A 16,579-nucleotide genomic window follows, 5' to 3' on the forward strand; every position below is an offset into this window, starting at 1 on the left:
GAGTAAAAAGAAGGCTGACTTACATAAGGAATTCAAATTTACTGAATTTAGCGACCTAGACTATTTTGCAGAGAGGGGAAAAACGTAGAACTAGAGAAAAACCCTCGAATCAATTGAGAAACTTGTTCTAATGGGAAGTGACAGGCGAATGCACTTGTTTATTTATATAATAGATGAGGCGGTAAGCCGTGTGGGATGGGCTCGGAAATCATATAAGAACATGCGTAATAGGTCATACAAGGCTCGTATTTTACCTATTACGCATGTTCTTGTTTATTTATATAAATGATGAACGCCTGGGTTTTAATAACATAGTTGAATGTCGCCTGACAGAAGCCCTGCTTTCTGCTTTTATCACTCGATATTAGGTTCATTTGTCATTAATTGCATTGATCAATTACATTACCAATCAGAAGGTTCAACGTAAATAGCAAGCTAAACAACTTAACACCTGGCAAATGGAATGGTACTGACCTCTTCCTTTAATGGTAAATTGAATGGAATACAAAATGGGATCAAACGAAAATGAAAGATATATTGAGGTATTGTTACCCGAGGAGTAATGTAGAAGCCCTTGTGCGGGATATTCGAAATGCAGTACAATATGAAGGGCAAAATAATAGAGGTTTCTAGAAACGGATGCTCGATTTTTTGTTTTATTTCAAATTGAGAAGGCCTGACAATTGCTGCCAAAAGGAGTCAATACCAAACTTTTTATACTACTTTGAGATCAAGCATTACAACTATATTGGTGCAGTTTCATAGCAAGTTTTATCGATCGAAGAAAGAAAGAAATGCTACTGAAGGAAATGCAGTCAAGACTGACTTAGAAACTAAGAATAATGGAAAAAGTTGGAAACCCATCGTATTTTCATAACAGAAATATGCAAGACAAAGAATACATATCAAATTTGGACACCTTTTTTTATTTCCCTTGACTTGACTTGTTTAAAATCTTCGTAAACAACTTTAAGTGACGTCATCCAAGATGGCCACCGCTTTGAATCCACCCCCTGTTATTAACTGTACCTTGGAAGAGAAGAGAAGAGAAGAGAAGAGAAGAGAAGAGAAGAGAAGAGAAGAGAAGAGAAGAGAAGAGAAGAGAAGAGAAGAGAAGAGAAGAGAAGAGAAGAGAAGAAAAGAGAAGAGAACGAAAATAGCCTTCGAATGGACTTAATTAATTCCAGACGGACAAAAAATTTAAGAAAATGAAGAGCCTATTTTATTCATTTCTTGCTATGCACGGTCGGTTCATGATCAATAATACAAAATAAGTGTTTGATCTTTTATTAGCCTCATAACACCTCACATCAGAATTCTCCAGAGAGGCCACCGCAACCTCCTTTTTCTTAGTCTGTGGTTCCAACATTTATGAATCATAATGAAAAAGAAATAATACAAGCAGAAAACCTAAGGTGATTCGTGTCTGAATGTACAAATATAACAATCATTTCACAGCGATCATCATCAGCTGCTTTATGCAGATTAATTCATCGGCAACCAGTTAAGAATTATACATAACTATCCGTGTTCGACGCCGTTATGTATTATTCAAAAAAGAGGAATTAATCTAAGAATAAGTCATTCTTCTAATATTCCTACGATGTTCATCATTCTGGAACTTCGGCAACAGAAAAAAAAAATCAGGTGAATGAAAATTCAAAAAACATCTAAAACTAGACGGCACCGATGCGAAGATTTTTATTTTTCATAAACGCATTTCATTCCGTTTCGTGATAGTTTGTGAACTTGTTTTTATTTTTCATAAATGCATTTTATTCCGTTATTTCGTGGTAGTTTATGAACTTGTTTTTATTTTTCATAAATGCATTTCATTCTGTTTCGTGGTAGTTTGTGAACTTGTTTTTATTTTTCATAAATGCATTTCATTCCGTTTAATTCGTGGTAGTTTATGAACTTGTTTTTATTTTTCATAAATGCATTTCATTCCGTTTAATTCGTGGTAGTTTGTGAACTTGTTTTCATTTGTGTTTTACAATATGCCTTATTCAGGAACTTCGGCTATCGAGGATAACTTCGCAAAATGAGAAAAACCATCTTTAAAAGAGAAGACTTTTTTCTTTTCGTTTCTTTTCTTGGTAGTTTGTCAACTTTTAATTTTCGTTTGTGAATCTATTTCCGTTCTGTTGTATCTTAGAGAAGTGTCCTTCTTCTCTGCTTAATCTAAAGTCTAGAAGTCTCTAGTTGCTCCATATTCTATTCAAGAAAGATAATCTACACTGTATGATTAAAAAACCAAGTTGCCATCTTTTTAATTACTTACCATATTTCAGTATCAGTGCCGGTTTTTTTTTTTTTTTTTTTTTTTTTTTTTTTTCTGTCGTCTATGAAACAACCGAAAAGTGTTTTCCTAATTTTTCCATTTTACCCCCTTATGGTTACCCAAGAATTCACTTTTAGTGTAATAGATTGGAATAGAATTGAATATGACACAACAATAAGAATTTTACTCCTCTGCAGGCTTCAAGCTGAGTGTTGTTCTCGAGATTCTAAGAAGTTTAATTACTGAAGAAACTCATTGACAAAAAGAAGGCACTCCAGCTTCTCAGACACTCGAAATTTTAACTCTACAATATGAATGCTAAAACTCAGAAGAAATGCCTTTAGCTTGAGTGTCGAGTTTAGTAGTAAGATTTTAAGATTAATGTCAATAGGTGTTTCTGGAATAAGAAAAGCATCTTTTCGTTGACAATACGAAAGTCCTGTCGTGAGTATGGAGAATTGTTCCAACACTAGACCACACTTCAAAGAGTATTTTATTCGTCAAAACACTCCCGTTGCGATGTTATCAAAGTTTATGTTATGTAACGATGGTCATCCATCAAATTCAAGGACTTGTATGTTATCAATTATTTACGAAGGCCCTATTTTGTTTACAGATGTAAACCAACGCGTTTCCCGCCATTGCACGATCACCTGCGGCTACGGTGAACGATTTGAAGAAATCCTGGTTTGTTGGACAGAGGATAAACAAGCGATTTCTTTTACAATTATGGCGAGCACAGCAAAATGTATGGCTTTAGCGTTCTTGTGGTTATGCCTTTATGTCTCAGGTAAGTCAAATAACTCGGATGGTGTCAGTTTTGAGAAGTAAAAAAAATGTTAAAGTGAGGCCGTATGAAATTGGCGAAACTGATGCAAAGATGTTGACATTGAATCACACAGCCGCTACCGGTTTGTTTAGTTAAGATTTTGCCAATTTTAAATATGAGCCTGTGTATCTTTTCAGTAAGCTTTCTTGTTCTTCTTTTTGGTTGACCTAATTTTATGTCGTCAAGCCAGCAATAGAATTTTAAAAATTTGAAGCATCATGTACGCCATTGCTATAAATTTTGCAAATCTACTGAGTGAAGCACTAGTCGTTTGAATTCAAATAATTTGGATAAGCCGGATATTTCTTGCATACTATTATCATCTCTAAAACTCCGGGACTAATATTTTCGACAAACAGTCGCAACCGATCAAAATAATTCAAAATAATTCAAGTATTTCAGACATTATTTTTCTAAGTGGTTTATTTAAATATAAAATGTGGTTGGAATTTTTTTTTCTCGTTTGTTCAAATTATATTCGGGAATTGAAATTCCATGAAATGTTCAAATTATATGGTTTACCATGGGCTTTCTTGCAAAGCAATGCCTGACGATTCTAGAAAATATCGATAAAGTAGCATAATTTTTTCGTGGGAATGACATGAATCTTTGAAGTGTGGAAACATGATTAATTTAGACTTGTTTAAAAAACAAAGTAGATTGGGATTGTCAAAAATTCCCAATCAGAAATAACTTTATTTAATTTTTGTAATATATTAAATTCCCAGTGTAAAACTTATTTCTGTTCTTTTGGTTATTGAATGAAAACTTCAGTACAACTACATAATTTGGGACAAATTTCGCATATTCAAGGCATCATGGCCCGTTAAGTTGGACGGCTATATCAGTGCTTGCAACTTTGAAACTGTTTTGCCTTTGAAATGTTCAACCCTGTAAGAAAATAATGTTCAAAAATAGCTTAACACACACACACACACACACACACACACACACACACACACACACACACACACACACACACACACACCCACACACCCACACACACACACACACACACACACACACACACACACACACACACATATATATATATATTCACATACAAATTTGATCTTCAAAAGAATAATGTTTATCAGTATTCAAACTTTCTCGCTTTATCTGAATATTTGAACTAATTCAATTATTACTAAGTTTTCTGTATTTATTCGTTTTCTTTTGCCAAGAACAATTCTTCACAGGTTTGCGACCACAAAATCTCGGCTTGAAAAAGTTTTATCACTTTGATGGAAATTAAAATAGTTGAGATAGCTTTAATTCTTTAGACCCTAGAACAAGATAACAGACTTTACGTCTAGAAAAATATTATATTTCTGCTTATCAATAATTGATTAGAATATTTCTAGGAATAATTTTATGGCGACACAGTCTTATATTGAGCTACAACAACAACTTAAACTGTTTTTATTTCAAACTCCTTTCTCACGAGGATATAAGCTAGGAATATTTCTGTGTTTTGATGTTTTTTGATTGAGCTAAGAAGATTGTTTTAACGTGTAGACGTTGGCTTTTACACTGAGCTAGAACAATAAGGCACGATTCTTTATTTATGCTTTTTTCTAAAAAATATTTTCCGAGATATCTTTCAAGTATCCTCTGAAAAGAATCTTTAAAATTTGAAGGCCCAGTTTCAATTAAGTGGTTGATTTTTTGTTTTGACTAAAAATATGTTTTTCATCCATTAAAGCCGAGTTTCATGATATTATAATTTCCACCTTTGCATCCAAAGCAATTTTTTTTCTTTAAGTGATTACAGACTTATCCAGTTAGAAGTAGAAGTTGAAAGCATAGCTCTTAATTTTTTAAAGACGGCTTCATTTTGTCACTTGATGATGAATAGTGAAGCTCTAAAAGCACCTCTTAAAATACCGGATTAACCTGTAAATCCAGTTACTGTAATCAATTATGGGGCATCACAAATTATCTGAATCAGAAAATAAACCAAATCTCCCTAAAGCCTGAGAAATTACTTTCAATATTGATTCTACATGAAGTGAATAGATGAATGGTGAAATAGTTCTTCATTTGAGTGTTGCGTCTTTAATTGATATTTATAATTTTGACGTTGCCATCAGGCTTTAGGTTGTGACTATTCAATTTTTTTCGATAACGATGCTATTACTCTTGCGAGTTGAGTCTGAATATTTAACTGGATTAACAAAAACTAATTATTTTTCGTAATAGAAAATATTTCGAATCGTTTATCGGTTCACCATGTCAACGACGCCATATTCGATTACATGCTAACACAGGTAGCCAAAGCGAATATGTATACATTCAATTCGAAGGAAAGAAAGCGGCCCTTTTTGCTCAGATTCCGAGACATGCTTTAAATTTTTAATTTCTTAATATTTTTTGTTAATTTTGCTGATGATTTTTTCCTAATGAGATTTTCGTATATTACAACCTCCAGTGCGTTGTGTTCAATGATCGATCGTAACTTTTTGCACCGACGATGTATAACTCCGGATCTGAGCAAAGATTGCTCAGCCTTTAATGGGACGGCCAGTGGTCATATATTCACTTTTAGTATGTTCAGACTAAAGCGATCAATGTAGAGCCAATCTTTTATTTCTTTTTTGAGATCTCTATTGAGTTCGTTTTCAATTGAAGGCATTTGAGTGTTACTAGTTGTTATACTCGTATCGTCTGCATACAAACTAAGAGTAGAGTGAAGTAGGGAACCAGATTAATCTTTTTTATAAAGGAGAAACAAAAGTGGTCCAAGACTTGATCTCTGTGGTACCCCACAGGTCATCATCTCACTATCGGATATGGTAACATTGATTTAACAACGTTGTATATATGAATCATTTACTTCCAATGGGGTATACAATTGTTAGTTCTTCTTAATAATAATTATATGTATTAATCTATCTTTATTAACGACGTTCAGTTCTTAGTTGTAACGACATGTATATCCATATACGGTATATATGTATATTTATATGTATATATGTGTATACAGTGTTTGTCTGTCTGTGTGTTATGACAGTGTGTTATGCTACCCGGCATATAGTGATGAGAACTGTTACTTTTGTATATTTTAGTATCAAGAATCAATGCTATGTTGTTGGTATTCTTTTTGATTGACAGCTATCAACAGTACAAACTTGACCGACGGCATTGCCTTTCCAACAGACGAGGTTAAAGTTTACGATCTGGAGAGTGAGTGCCAGATTGACCTTCTTTGACTTTCTTTTTTTTTTACTCTTGCTATTGCACTTCATTCTTGCACTTTTTTTAAACAATTAACGTTTTGCTTTTTAATATCTTTTAATGGCATATTCAATAATACATGCTTGAATGATTTGCATAATTGTTGCATGCACAAATCGTTACTAACTATAACATTCCTTCAGTTAACATGTAGTAATTCACTTAAACATGTATACGATTAATGCACGATTTTGTTATAAATTAATGATATTATATTTATCTTATTCATTCTAGTTGTTTTCCCTTGTCTCTCCTCAGTACCCTTTTTTGCAGCCTCTCTGAAACTTCATTCCTTTTTCCTTTTTCACCTTATTCTACTCTATATCCATTGTGCATATACGACTCTATACTCTTTTCATAGTTCTCTACCGTGTACATTCTATTCCTCATTCCTTTTTTTACTTTTCTATTCAACTCTCCATCCTTCTTTCGTTTCCTCTATTTCCCTTGTCTACTATTTGTTCTATTCTCCCTTTTCTTTTTTCTTTCTAGCATCTTCACCATCTTCACTATCTTCTTACTTTTTCCTTGCATCGTTATTATCATATTTTCACAATTCATTTTAGTCTTTAATCGCTTTTAATGTACTTGCCTTGCATATAATATTGCAATAACCCCTAATATGATAATAAAGGACAAATATTTAAGAATAGTTTGAAATGGGAAGAAAAGAGCATGGAATCTGTCGGTTTATTTTGAATTCAAATTATGAAAAATATACGCGCAGTTGCAAAATCGTTGTCGTGTACAAAACAAAGAAGAAAAAAATGAGGCCGAAAGGTATTCTGGGAAATGACATACTTATCCTCTGATGTATTCATTTGAGTTGCATGTGTTAGAAACCTCCATACTATCTGTCAGTGCAACAATTAATGAGCATTCCATGATCCACGAGTTCTATCACTAGATACTTCTAATAGTCTCCTTCACACTTCCCTGCGTCATCTTGAAAGGTAGCCGTGCCTTTGCATCGATGCGAGACGAACGGTGAGCTTGCAATGATAGAGACCGTTTTAAAACACCTTAGACAATTATTCGCATGTCTCTATCATTGCAAGCTCACCGTTCGTCTCCCTTCGATGCAAAGGCATGGCTACCTTTCAAGATGGCGCAAAGAACTGTGAAGGGGACTATTAACATACTTCCATGTACCATTTTGGTCTCTGCTTCTATGTTCTATGTTTTCGAACCCAGTAATGGTTGCATTTCAGTGTATATTTTTATCATTTGTTATTCTTTAAGTATCACACGACTGCATGTGACAAAGACAACACATATATCACACACAAAAAAAAAAAAAAAAAAAAAAAACACGCAATAATAATATAAAATTTCAGAAACATAAAAACCAAAACAGAAATGTCATCGCTCAATACGAAAATAAAGAAAACTTTGAGTTATTTCCATAATTTATAATTATCCTGGACAACATGTAGGTAATCTCAAAAGCATTGTCAGTTGTAAGAAATGATGAATTAATTACCTAACGTGACAGAAGAGAGGTGTAGCTCGGGAATTGGGTAAAGCATTTGCCGGGGTGTTTAAAGTAATTGGTTATATGTCACGGCTTTTTTGATTCATACAATTTCGTGACATTAGATAAAATTTTACGTCTACATATACCATCCTTGCTTTTATTATTGTTATCATTATTATTATTTATTTCGTCATTTAGCCAGTGGCAAATAAACTTGTGGCCCTCCTTCCATGATCGAATTGGAATTCAGGAGTTGATTTTTGTGGAGGGAGGAAAACCGGAGAACCTGGAGAAAAACCCTCGAAGCACAGAAGAGAACCACCTAGAAATTGTACTCACTTACAACATCGAACCCGGCGGGACTCGAACCCGGGTCGCATTGCATTGATGAGAGGCAAGCGCTCTCACCGGCTGATTCATCCCATGCTTCTCCCCCCAAAAATGGTGTCTACTAATTGTTGTATGTGTAAAGTGCATTGTGGGACTGTTTAGGTGACGAAATAGACGCCATCTTGAAAATATGTACCCTACAACAATCCCGCAATGCTCTGGAATTCCAACTCGACCCAGTTTCCCTCCCTCAAACTCGGAATTATTCATGACGGCTGAGTTAAGTTGAAGTGAACTAAATACTACAGTGTAAAAATTTATCGATAATTTGACCAACTGCATCCAAGGGTATTGTTCATTTTGCTATAATCAAGAAAGGTTGAAAAAACACCTGTTACTTCCTTCAATTAGCTAAACTTATAATTATATATATAAATATATTTAATGTTGACTTTTGTAGTGATGGTTTTCAACCATTCCTAAGAGAATTAAATAAGAAAAGACACGGCGGCCATGTTGGAGGATATAACAAAAAAATTCATTGACAATTCTTAAGTTCCTCCAACATGGCCGCCGTGAAAACCATCAATAATTAATTCCCACTTAAATTTTATACACCAAATTGTTTTTCATATTAACGATATTATTTATCATGCATTCTCTAAAAAGTCGTCCGAGTCTCGCAATCTTTTGTAAGTTTCATATGGTTTTTAGTTTGTTGGTTTACTGATTACTTAACACACTTTTCGTCGCTCTTTGTATATCAGCTAGCATGGCCGCATATTGCTATGTTCTTTACATTAATTCATACCGTACTTCACTTTTTACCATGTGAGCTATTCACTATGTAAATAAGATCTGTTAAAGCCCCCACACTGCACGCAACAAACAGGCGTTGTGCATCAAAGCTCACAAAGCAAACACTGGGAAACCGAGCACTTCAAAAATGAAACAGGGAAATCGTAGGAACTATCAGAAATAAAGCACTCTTGTCCCCCGTCTGTCGAAATACTTCCATTTCTATTAAAAACGTCAAAGTAAAAATTGCCAGATTACAGTCAAATTATTTTTTTGAAGAGCTGAAAAAGCTTAAGTACTCGGTTTCCCATCATGCTTCGTGCTTATGCACATTGGCACCTATTCGCCTCTTCGCCTGTTGCGCGTAACATTGCCGGTAAGACGGATGCTGAAATGGAACAAGAGCTACTACGACTAAATTGCACATCAATAGACCAGTTTAGAATTCCAAGTTACCGCTGTGTTCCTTGATTACAGACTCATTTACACAGGGTTAGCCTCGTATCAGTGTTTAAATATTCACAAATACCAACGGTAAAGTAAAGAATGCACAACTTCAACAATAAAAACACTTTGAAACTCGACGGATCTTGACTGGAACACGTAAATATTCTGCACAAACTCGAGGCTAACCCTGTGCAAGTGAGTCTGTAATCAAGAAACACAGCGGTAATTTGGAATTGAAAGGGGTCTATAGACCTCTTTAGCTTCGTATGCAAATTGGCCATTCCAGAAGACATGACATTCCCTTGAGAATTGTTCTTTTTTGATGATAATGTGAACCAAAATGTTGGGCATTGTTACGGCATCGATTGCCTTAAAATATTATATCGACATTTTAAATTTAAAAGCGGAAAGATGATACTGAGCCAATAGTCCCCTTCACAGTTCCCTGCGCCATCTTGAAAGGTAGCCGTGCCTTTGCACCGAAGCGAGACTAACGGTGAGCTTGTAATGATAGAGACCTTTTATTAACACCTTGGACAATTATTCGCTTGTCTCTATTATTGCAAGCTCACCGTTCGTCTTGCTTCGATGCAACGGCACGGTTACCTTTCAAGATGGCGCAGGGAACTGTGAAAGGGACTATTCTGCTTTATTTACATTGTGGCATGCAAAACTAGAAACTTAGTATTTTCACTTTGTGTTTTATCTTTGTGTTAATTGTATACACATATGGTGGTTTAATAGATTCTCAACAAGACGATGACGAGCTTAAACTGGTCAAGGACTTGTTCCTCAGCGGATATAACAAGAACGTCAGACCCGTTGAAGACAAGAATCTGCCAGTAGAGGTGAAGTTTGGTATTGCTTACACACAGATCGTAGACTTGGTAAGTTCAAAAAACATTTTTCAATTCATTTAACTGAAATGTAATTAAGCATGGATTTCAATTACTGTAATCAACTTGACGCAAGATGTGGAAACATGAGATTGTGTAATATGCGCTGCTAGTGTTCCCCTTCTCATTACTGCAATCATGGATTTCTTCCCTATAGGCTCTGGGTTTTTTCTGGGTCCTCTGTTTTTTCCCTCCACTTTAAAAACCAACACTTTCTTCAGAGGTACGCTGTAATGAACCAATACTGTAACATTGTCCGTGCCATTACGAAAATGATGAATCTAACAAGCTGAAACCAGAAACTTATAATCTTATAACTTATGAGTTTCTGCTGGAACATTTACCTAATCTTAAATGGGAACACAGCGGATAAACTGTGGACTGACGGATCAAATACACTACTGGAAGATATTATGTACGTGTTTGTATATGAAGTTTCTTTATCTATTTTCTTTATAAATTTAGATTGAGAAAGATCAAGTTTTAGAAAGTAACATTTGGGTTCGTATGGTAAGTGAGGATGTATTACTTGCATTCAATGTGTCAAGCTTCAATAAATCTATTTTCGTTACAAATACTAGTCTGAAGACTTTCTTGGAAAGAAGAGATCGTATCTAGTCTAACTCCTCTTCACTTAACTCTACCCCCAAACAAATCATTATATTGAAATATATATCTAACGATTTTATTTAAAAAACCTTGTTACACGAGACAACTTTTCTAGCAGCTTGCAATGCAATGCTGACGAACGCAGTTGCAGGTGAGATGTCAGACGCGCGAAACTCTCTTCACAACTTGCAACGCAACGCTTTCTTGGTCTGCGTTATGTCAGCGGAGATATGGAAGAGCTGCGCTCTAATTGTTTACTTGTGATAGTAATAGCATAATTGTATGTTGCGGGATAGATGTTACACGCTCCAACTTGCTTCGCAACGTTGCGAAAAGTAGAAGCTAAACTTTTTCTGCAATTTGCAACGTTGTATTGCGCAAAGTTAATTTATGATGTTTCGTGCTAATTACTTATTCAGTGAGAATAGTAGCTTACAGTTATACCCACAGCACACGGGCAGAACATTCACTCGTTTGAATCAAGAACATAATATTTGATTATTCCGGATTATATCTTACGTCCATAGAAATGGCAGAACCATCTTCTCAAATGGAATTACTCAGAATATGGTGGCATCAAAGCTATTAATATAACACCTCTCCTGATGTGGCTACCGGATATTGTGCTTCATAACAAGTATGTCAACTATTATATAAACTATTGTATATTTTATATAACTATTCTTCACTTGAAGATATAATTAGCTAAAAACTAGTGTGAGCTGCATCGGTGTTTCTAATGAAACAGTAATGATGAAAAGGTAAATTATACGCCGTGATTATACACTTCTTTTCACGGTGTATAATTTACCTTTTCATCATTACTATTCTTCACTTGTATATATATATATATATATATATGATTTTTTTCTTTTATGGACTGCAAGAAGGGGTCCTCCCCGCGCTACATAAAACTTCGGAAAAACGAGAAAAAATAAAGATATTCCTCTGTAGAGTTGGCACTTTAAACATCCCTCCCCCTTAGTAACTACCCTTCCATAAACGCAAATAACAATCAGTTATATTTTGCATTCAGTGCTGAAGAAAATCTTCCCAGTGGTACACTTGACCAATTTAAGACCAAAGTCCAGTTAAACTACAAAGGAGAATGCACTTGGTATGCGCCCACCATCCTACGCAGCGGCTGTAACATTGACATTACATATTTTCCATTCGACGACCAACTCTGTGAGCTCAAGTTTGGTTCGTGGACGTTCAACGGATTACAAGTAAATATTGTGCAGATGACTGATGAAGCAGACCTTAACTTCTATATGAAAAGCTCCGAATTTCAGTTGATTTCGGCGAAAGCAAAAAGAAATGTTGTCAGATACAGGTAAGTGTTTATTATTGCGCAGTTGCTAGGCAAAATATCTTCACAGAATAGAATAGCCATATATAGCGCTTCAGTATAGTGAATTTCGACCTTAAAATCACGAAATCACAAATCGTATGCTTTTGCTTTAGGTACTACTGTGCCTATAGTTACAATAAATGGCTAACTTGCAATTGCATGGTTTAAAGTATGCATGCGTATGGGGAGAGTATAAAATCTTTAAAAATCTTGACAAAAATATTTTCATACCACTCCTTTTATCTTTCTCTCAGAATCTACTGCCTCTATCTATAATCTTTAATCTATTATTCATTATCTTCTTCCTGCTAAAAAGAGAGCCTGATTACACTGCGTAAAATAATGCATGCGTAGGCACCGAATTGCGGGTATTTAAATTAGTCATCAATTAAATCACACGGATTACCAATCAAACAAAATCAACCTAAACACTAAAACATCAATGGTTATTCTGAACTGCTTTGGTATACTAAACATAACTAAACAAGGATACTAAAGTTAACTGAACGCTATGAAACACAAGAAGCACCTAAACTATAAAACACTAAAATCTGAACTACTAAAACATCAACTAAACTAACTGATGATCGACAACTTTAAAACTAAGAATTAAATACGTACGTCCAATAATAAATTGGGAACAGTAAACGTAGCATCAATTTCTTCATAATTAATGACAAACAATAACCTAAACTATACTAAACTACTACAAAAACAACAATAAACAGCACCACGTTAACCAAATACCCTTGGTTCAAAAGTAGTGACAACTGAATATACATACTATCTAACCTTTGAGAACAAATAACCAGTTCGAGAACAAATAACTTTTGAGAACAAATAACCTTTGAGAACAAATACTGAAAGTGCAACAAAATATAAAAATGATTACCATTAACTAAAACTCAATAACTAAAACTCGTCGGATGTTATGACCAAGTTAACTAGAACTAAACGCTAGAACCGCGAATCACAGAGTTACAGCATCTTCAGACTTATTCACGTAATAAATAGAACTTTTTACCAATACTGCGGCCATCTTGAATTCTATTGTTTTAATCAAGATGATTATTAGATAACGAAGGGGCAATTGTTGGAAAATGTTTATGAAATAATTCAAGATGGCCGCCGTATAAGTAAAAGGTCTATACATAAACTATAAATGAACTACCAAATCTGACCGTTATGCACTAAACTGCTACTAAACTAAACATATCTTTGACAAGATTATCATGCTATGGACTAGTGTGACTTTAAGCAACAACGGAGCACAGTACTGAGGCAAACTACCCAACTTCTTTTTTGGGTGTTGAATGTTATTCTGACGTTCACAGAAAAAAAAACACCCTGTATAACTGAAAGCATTGGTTTATAATACTAAGGTTATTATTTTATTCTTATTTTGAGTCCTTTTTCATGTCCGCCTTGTCTTTGTATGACAAAACCTGTTTAACTGGTTGTCCAAGTGTATGTTACTTTATTTCTTCAGTTTGCAAAACCTTATCAACTGGTTAACTCTTGCATGCTTTTGGGTTGCACTTTGCATGTCTCTCAGTTTGGTCAAAACCTATTTAACACGGGGTTTGCCTTTGCATGTCTTTGATTGTAATTCTTGCAAGTAAATCAAAGTCAAGATCTGTTTGAGTGAGTGAGAAAGATGACTGAAAAATGACATTGAGAAGACCACGAAAGAAAGCAAATTACAGAATAATGACAACCAAAAAGACAAAAATATGCAAAAGAAATTAAGGCTGAATGCCGTAAATGTGAGCTGAGCGTTGTGCGCATTAGAACATTGAATGTAGTGGTAGTGCGTGTGAGCGAAAAGTGTCCCCAATTAGTGCGAAAGCGCTAGAACGACTAGACTTAAATAAAAATGATTTATTTTAATTTATTTATTTGAAAACAAAAGCTTGACTTGATTAAAACGACAGGAGAGAACGAGTGAAGAGAGGAGTGAAGAGACACATAACGGGATATGTTGAACGACATGACCAACGATCATTGTTCCATTCATTTTGTTTTAGTTGTTGTCCTGAACCATATCCTGATGTGACATTCTACCTTCACCTTAGACGAAAACCAGGCTTTTTTCTTTACAACATAATCATTCCCTGTCTGGTCATCACTTCACTTGCCGTACTGACATTTTTACTTCCGCCGGAAATTGGCGAGCGAGTTACACTCGTCATTGAGTCATTCCTTGCCTTGTCTTTCGTTATCTTGATGGTTTCTTCAAGTGTACCTGTGACATCTGATAACACTCCATTGATCATGAAGTTTCTATTGATATCGATGTGCCAGATAGGTTGTGCTCTAATTGCGAACTGTATCTCTTTGAACCTGTATAAGAAAGAAGAAATGCCCCAATGGGTACGAGTGGTATTCCTTCACTATCTTGCACGGTGCCTCTGCATCAGTACTGGACACCCCAAGGGTGGCGTTAGTCCCAAGAAATCCAAAGACGAAGATACACAGGACAAAAAAGTGCTCGCCTCAATGATTCACAAGAACTCTTACAATTCTATTGATGGACCAGTTTCTCCTCTGCTTCCCCGGAAGACTAGCGCTAACTCGGATCATCAAATGAGTAAAGCGGCTGATGGTATTGCTGCTGTTGCTGAGACGGTCCTTAAGGAAGAAGATTTTGAGAAAGACAGGGATTTCTGGATCTTCACATCGATTGTTGTTGACAGATTACTTTTGATTATTTTTACTCTTACATTCATCACGAGTTCTTCATTTATCTTTTCCATGGTGCCTGATCATTATGGAATTTTCTAATGAAGAGATTGACATCGAATTAAACTTCTTCAAGCGTTCCCTTGACTTAATTCCATCTTCAAGAAAGCGCTGTGGGAAACGCTTCTTCACTCCAAGTTGTCATCCTATGTTGCCGACGAACGTCATCCAAGAGGTTAATTGGCATAACCTTAGTCAGACCAAGTTAAGAAACACTAGCTGAGAAAACGAAGGAAAGAAAACCAGAACAACTGGAAAACTGCAGACAAGTGGAAGTTGCCTCAATATCCCAACCTATACAATAGCTACAATAGTGCATTACTCCTACCTATATAACCCTAACGAGCGCCGACAGAATGAGTGACAATGACAGTATTGTCAGACTAATAAGTGACAGTGACTGACTACAAAGGTAGTGTCGTCAGACTGATAAGGTTTTCTAGAGATATTTTTCAAGTTTTTGTTTTTGCTTATGTGGCTAAGTTAGCTAATGAATACTGATGCGGTTGCCATGCTACCTACGGCTTCAACGATGCCGGCAGACACCAAAGTAAGGAAGTAGGACGCTAACTCAATAAAATAGAATATTCATTCTTTCTCTTTTTCTTTTTATGCAGTTTCTTGATATACAAATAATATACTGGTAGGGGTAATAGCGTATGGCATATTAAAAAAAATCAGATGTTTACCTACCGACAATAATACAAATGTCGTATCATCTTTTCCTTAAGACGACTTCTTCATGTCATGCAAGATATTCAACTTCTAATAATGCGATTTCATCATCATTAAGAGCGGGTCTTTTTCATGGTTTTCCTATATAAGTCATTTTTATCCAGTAACAATTAGAAGACATTTATTTTTTCTCTTTCTTTTCTTTGTTTCGTATCGGAATTTTTCCAAAAATGGATGTATCTTGGACAGCGCTTTAATCCTCAAGTGAACTGCTTCTTAGTCGAGTTCCTTGTACAATATTTGCCTACAAAACGAACACAATTAATTTCTTTTGTAGATTGTTTCAGTGCTTTAATACTTTAATATTCTAGAGTTACTCATGTCATCCGACAGCATTGCGTTCTTTAAGCATTCATTTCTTAGAATGCACCCATTTGACTCAAGATCTCTTGAGATATATATATAATAACTGAACGTTAAACAGTCGCCATGTTGGTTGTTATCGTCAACATGGCGGCTAGGACGTAACAAGCAATAGAACAGCTGGTATTTACTTTAGTGTTTAGAGTGCTAAAATCTAGGTGGCTTTTTAGATGTGTTATACAACATTGATACGTTTGTGTGTGAAAAAATGCCAGTAATAAAATTGGGACATTTTAAAAAGATTGAGTAGTAAAGTTGTTTTAACTGTACGAAAATTTTGCTATTGCAAAGTCATGAGGCAAGTGTAATCGCTAGCTTCAATTCCACAGAATTATCTCACCCAAAAATAACTTCCAAAAATTATCAATTAACCCTACTGACATTGACTCTGACATTCACATAGGTAGCTTGGCGCCTCTTCATTTAACAAAAAACGTCTGATAGACAGCGCGCAAGACAATTGACCTGACGGACTGAC

The 16,579-nt window shown here is 35.2% G+C and overlaps 1 protein-coding gene across 3 annotated transcripts in view; it reads left to right on the forward strand.

Annotated features, from left to right (window-relative positions):
- The window catches only part of LOC116302016 (acetylcholine receptor subunit alpha), a 42,660-nt gene that overhangs the window by 14,979 nt on the left and 11,102 nt on the right, over positions 1-16,579 (forward strand). Inside the window, exons 4-10 of one of the 3 annotated variants that reach the window (XM_031711196.2) lie at positions 2,901-3,074; positions 6,228-6,299; positions 10,147-10,289; positions 10,764-10,808; positions 11,435-11,544; positions 11,944-12,243; positions 14,289-16,343. In XM_031711196.2, coding sequence (XP_031567056.1) covers positions 3,014-3,074; positions 6,228-6,299; positions 10,147-10,289; positions 10,764-10,808; positions 11,435-11,544; positions 11,944-12,243; positions 14,289-15,045 — 1,488 coding nt within the window. In that variant the 5' untranslated portion in view covers positions 2,901-3,013 and the 3' untranslated portion in view covers positions 15,046-16,343. Of the gene's footprint in view, positions 1-2,900; positions 3,075-6,227; positions 6,300-10,146; positions 10,290-10,763; positions 10,809-11,434; positions 11,545-11,943; positions 12,244-14,288; positions 16,344-16,579 lie in introns of those variants that run through there. The other 2 variants (XM_089031236.1, XM_089031237.1) reach the window with 2 other exon arrangements.

Source organism: Actinia tenebrosa, unplaced genomic scaffold (genome assembly GCF_029948245.1).
Source record: "Actinia tenebrosa isolate PJP-AT-01 unplaced genomic scaffold, QUT_ActTen_1.0 PGA_scaffold16__25_contigs__length_10494907, whole genome shotgun sequence".
NCBI classification, from domain to species: domain Eukaryota; kingdom Metazoa; phylum Cnidaria; class Anthozoa; order Actiniaria; family Actiniidae; genus Actinia; species Actinia tenebrosa.